We start from the raw sequence: 4,196 nt of genomic DNA on the forward strand, positions 1-4,196 counted from the left end.
GGTAGTCGTAGCTTCGGAGCGGTAGCCAGCTCACGGCGACGGTCGCGGTAAGGCTGGCTGGCTTTCGGCTCTTGGAGGATCGCACAGTCTCGCGAGTCCTCCTGCATCCCTTCTCTTCTCGTCCTGCGATATTCGGCACTCGGAGATCGGTACTTATCGTTATTATTGTCTCGAGACGGTTCCTGTCTCGAGACATTGTTGCCGTCGCAGATCCTCTCGCTGCCTGTCTCGGCGCTCCCGTTTTTTTCTCCTAGGCTCTCGTGACGGCTGCGTTCGCTAAAAGTAAACACCGCTGACAGAATACTGCCTACTTGCGATATTGTTTCTTACTTCGGAATATTCTCAGCGGTACAAGATTCACGAATATTGAGCGATCGATAATCCGGCATAATGTAATATGAGATAGTGACAGAGCGATTCACCTAATCTTGAGCGTTGTGGAGTTGTCGGTCGCCGCTTTCTCGTCCCTCGACGCTCTCCGTTCCTCCAGTCCTGGTGGCCGGCCAGGGAAGTCGGGAGGGCACAAAGTTGGGGACGCGCTGACCTTCACATCTGCTCCGCTCGCAAAATTAGCTTCCGATATTTGTCCTAAGGACGTTCACAACCAAACACACGCCGAAACGCGGTATTCGAGAATATTCGCGAAAACCGTTAGCGACGCGATACACGAAAACTCTCACACAGATCCGGTACGGTTTTCTTGAGACGGACGCCTCCACGGCTGCCACGTCACAGATTATATATAAGTAATATGTATTAACATGTATGGACAAATTTCATAGATAATTATATGTAATAATGTAAAATTATATAAAATTATATATAATTTTATATAATTTTACATAATTATGTATGAAATCCTTTTTATTCAGAGGTGGAATATATCCAGACATATATATTTATATATATTTTTTAACATTAAAAGTACGTGCGTAGAAAATGAAAGTTATTTTACACGCATTTTACAAAAATTTAATATTTATCTCACATATGCCCTATATACCTGACACTGCATAATATTTTCGCTTCATATAAAAAATTGTAAGTGCGTACGTAGAAAATTAAAGTTATTTTCCACGCAGGAGACATTAGTGAATATTACGAGGCCATCAGATTACAACTTGAAGAGCTACATACAAAAAATATTGAAAAATACGATTTGGTTGCACGCGTGCGGGTGTGTATCTGGGGCCCGATTCCTGACGGCGTGCGAGTGAAATGCACATGCGAAGATCTATAATTCACGTTACATATACTATAGATTTTCGCATACGTATTTCGCTCGCATATTGTCTGGAATCGAGCCCCTAGAAAGATCCTCATCAGTATGCTAAAAAGGATATTGGAGGATTCACACCACATCCGATGTCCGACGTACGATGTCCGATAAGAGAACAGCTTTCCAATGGAGAATTGAATTCTCTATTAGAAAGCTGTTCTCCTAATGGATATTGGACGTCGTACGTCGGACATCGGACGCGGTGTGAATCCTCCATATGCGCTTCGTGCGTGATGAAAATCAGCGCTCTCTCTGGCAAAACGTTGGAACTACAATACCGCTTTTTTTTACCGTAATGATGAGGAGTCCCAAATACACATCCGCACGCATGCGAGCAAATCGTATTTTGCATTAGTTATTTAATCTAGCCCTTCAAGTCATTATCTGATGGCCTCGTAATGTTCACTAATGTCCCCTGCATACAAAATGACTTTCATTTTCTACGTATGCATTCAGTATTTTTTATATGAAGCGGAAATATGGTATATGAAAAATAAATATAAAATTTTTGTTTGTTTTCTATGCTATACTTGGCTGTTTTGCATACATTGGCATCTCTATATTTACTCTGTAAAAGCATTTTCAATTCTATGCAGCCGTATGGAAAAATAGTGAAAAATAGATAATGTCGGTATTCAGCATCCCCTTAAGCTTAAGTTTACGTACAGGTATAGCCATTGTATTGTCAATACTTAACGTAACGTAACATGTTACGGACGTGTTTGTACGTTGGCTCTCACTCTTTAGTTAGCTTAATTACAACAGACTTACTCTCCCCCCCCCCTCCCCGCGGTACAGGGAGTCTGGGGGATGTAACCCCACAATTACACGGCTAGGACAGATACTATTTACATACTACACTTAATATACTCTGTATTGATATTAATGTATCTTTTTTTATGAATAACTTTTTAACAAACAGTTAAAAAGTTAAATTAACTAGCACAAAGTGCCAGTTAAAACCTTTACACAGTGGTAGACACCTTCCTAGCCTACAAATTTGATGTTTTTGTACCAGGTTGATTGATAAGTCTTTAGAATGACATATAAGTGGTGCTGCCACCTCCAATGCACAGTGAATTTCCAGTAGTGCCAATTTTCAAACCTCTCACTACACAGTTGCGGACAGCTATGACAAACAGTATATTTGTGACAGCCACCGAAAGCACATAACCTCTGATATTTTATAAAAATGGAAAAAACTGAAATTCGTATAGTAATTATTTCTATTTGAAAGACTTGCAACCGCAAGAAATGATTGAGGACTTCCAAAAACTTTGAGAAAGTCTACTCCGTCTAATGCAACCGTATATAACTGGATTACTGAGTTTAAACGTGGTCGTACTAGCATATCGGATGTACGACACAGTGGTCGTCCAAATGAGATGATTACACCAGATATGAGTGAAAAAATCCATGATATCATGTTGGATGATCCCAAAATGAAATTGCGTAAACTAACTGCAGCTGTGAGCACCTCATCTGAACGTGTGTTCAATACCCTACACAAACATTTGGGTATGAGAAAGCTAACTGCAAGATGGGTGCCGCGATTGCTAACAATCGATCAAAAACGTGAACGAGTTTGCATTTCTCAGCATTGTTTGGACATGTTTAGGCGCAAATCAAAGGAATTTTTGCGTCAATACATAACCGTTGATGAAACATGGATCCACCATTATACACCTGAATCGAAACAACAGTCAGCACAATAGGTTCTAAAGGGTGGAAGTGCTCCGAAACGTTCAAAGACGCAACAATCGGCTGGAAAGGTTCTGGCTACTGTGTTTTGAGATGCACAAGAATCCTCATCGATTTTCTTGAAAAACAATCACAGAAGAATATTATGCATCATTGTTGGATTAATTGAATGATGAAATCAAGAAAAAACGGGCTCATTTAGCGAAGAAGAAAATTCTCTTTTGTCAAGACAATGCATTAGCTCACAAATCGGTAAAAGCAATGGCAAAATTGAACGAATTGAGGTATGAATTGCTCCCACATCCACCGTATTCTCCAGATCTGGCCAGTGACTTCTACCTATTTCCAAATCTCAAAAGATAGGAAAAGAGCTCCAGGGAAAGAGATTTGCTTCAAATGAAGAGGTTGAATGAGAAACACGCATATTTCGGCGGTTTAGAAACTTCTTATTATTTCGAAGGCTTAAAGAAGCTAGAAACTCGTGGGATTCGGTGTACTGAGCTAAAAAAAAAGTTTATGTTGAAGAATAAAGTTGAATTCTACTAACAAAATGTTTTTTTCATTTTCATTTTAAGGACTTATCAATCAACCTGGTATATATAGTATCCAAAAATTACAATCATTTTATGTAACTTCTTTTGTTCATAACTTTTTAGTAAACAATGAGCGATGGCTAAAATCTTCAGAAGGTTACTCAGAAGAGTAACCTCTATGGCATAGGTCAAGGTTAAGCGCATCGGAGGTGGCGCCTGTTTTCTATACTTTTATCCATTTAACATTACAATATCTCAGCAACGTTGTTTCAACTTTCTATGCAGCATGGGTAATGTTTTTGCGTGTGATTCATACATCCTATCTTGTACAGAGGTCTTCCCTTACAGAAATATCATACTAAGAAATACTGAAAAATTACACAGGTCTACAAAAAAAAATTTTCAAAAATTTACTCGGACCGGAGTAGGTTTCCGGTATGTATTTTGAGCCCCTGAATCCGAATTCAGGTCCCGTTTTGCTCCATCACCCTAGGTTTTTTCAAAAATGGCGGATTCAATATGGCGCATGTAGCGTATTTTACTGTTTTCCAACGGATTATTTTAAAACTTCTAACATAAAGGTTTTTGGACTCACTGATTACGAAATTAACATTAGAATTCCGAAATTCAAGATGGCGGATGCAATATGGCGGACCATAGTAGTAAATTCTGATTTTTTAAGA

At 39.2% G+C, this 4,196-nt stretch overlaps 2 protein-coding genes across 3 annotated transcripts in view; one reads left to right on the forward strand and one right to left on the reverse strand.

Moving 5' to 3' along the window:
• The window catches only part of LOC116851263 (1,5-anhydro-D-fructose reductase), a 254,733-nt gene that overhangs the window by 226,335 nt on the left and 24,202 nt on the right, over positions 1–4,196 (reverse strand). The window lies entirely within an intron of this gene.
• The window catches only part of LOC116851279 (protein ALP1-like), a 33,625-nt gene continuing 32,093 nt past the window's right edge, over positions 2,665–4,196 (forward strand). Inside the window, exon 1 of the mRNA XM_032830561.1 lies at positions 2,665–2,797. Within this exon, the coding sequence (XP_032686452.1) occupies positions 2,665–2,797 (133 nt within the window). The remainder of the gene's footprint in view (positions 2,798–4,196) is intronic.

The sequence above is a fragment of the Odontomachus brunneus genome, unplaced genomic scaffold (assembly GCF_010583005.1).
Source record: "Odontomachus brunneus isolate Ranch 3 - 2012 unplaced genomic scaffold, Obru_v1 Obru_scaffold_170, whole genome shotgun sequence".
NCBI classification, from domain to species: domain Eukaryota; kingdom Metazoa; phylum Arthropoda; class Insecta; order Hymenoptera; family Formicidae; genus Odontomachus; species Odontomachus brunneus.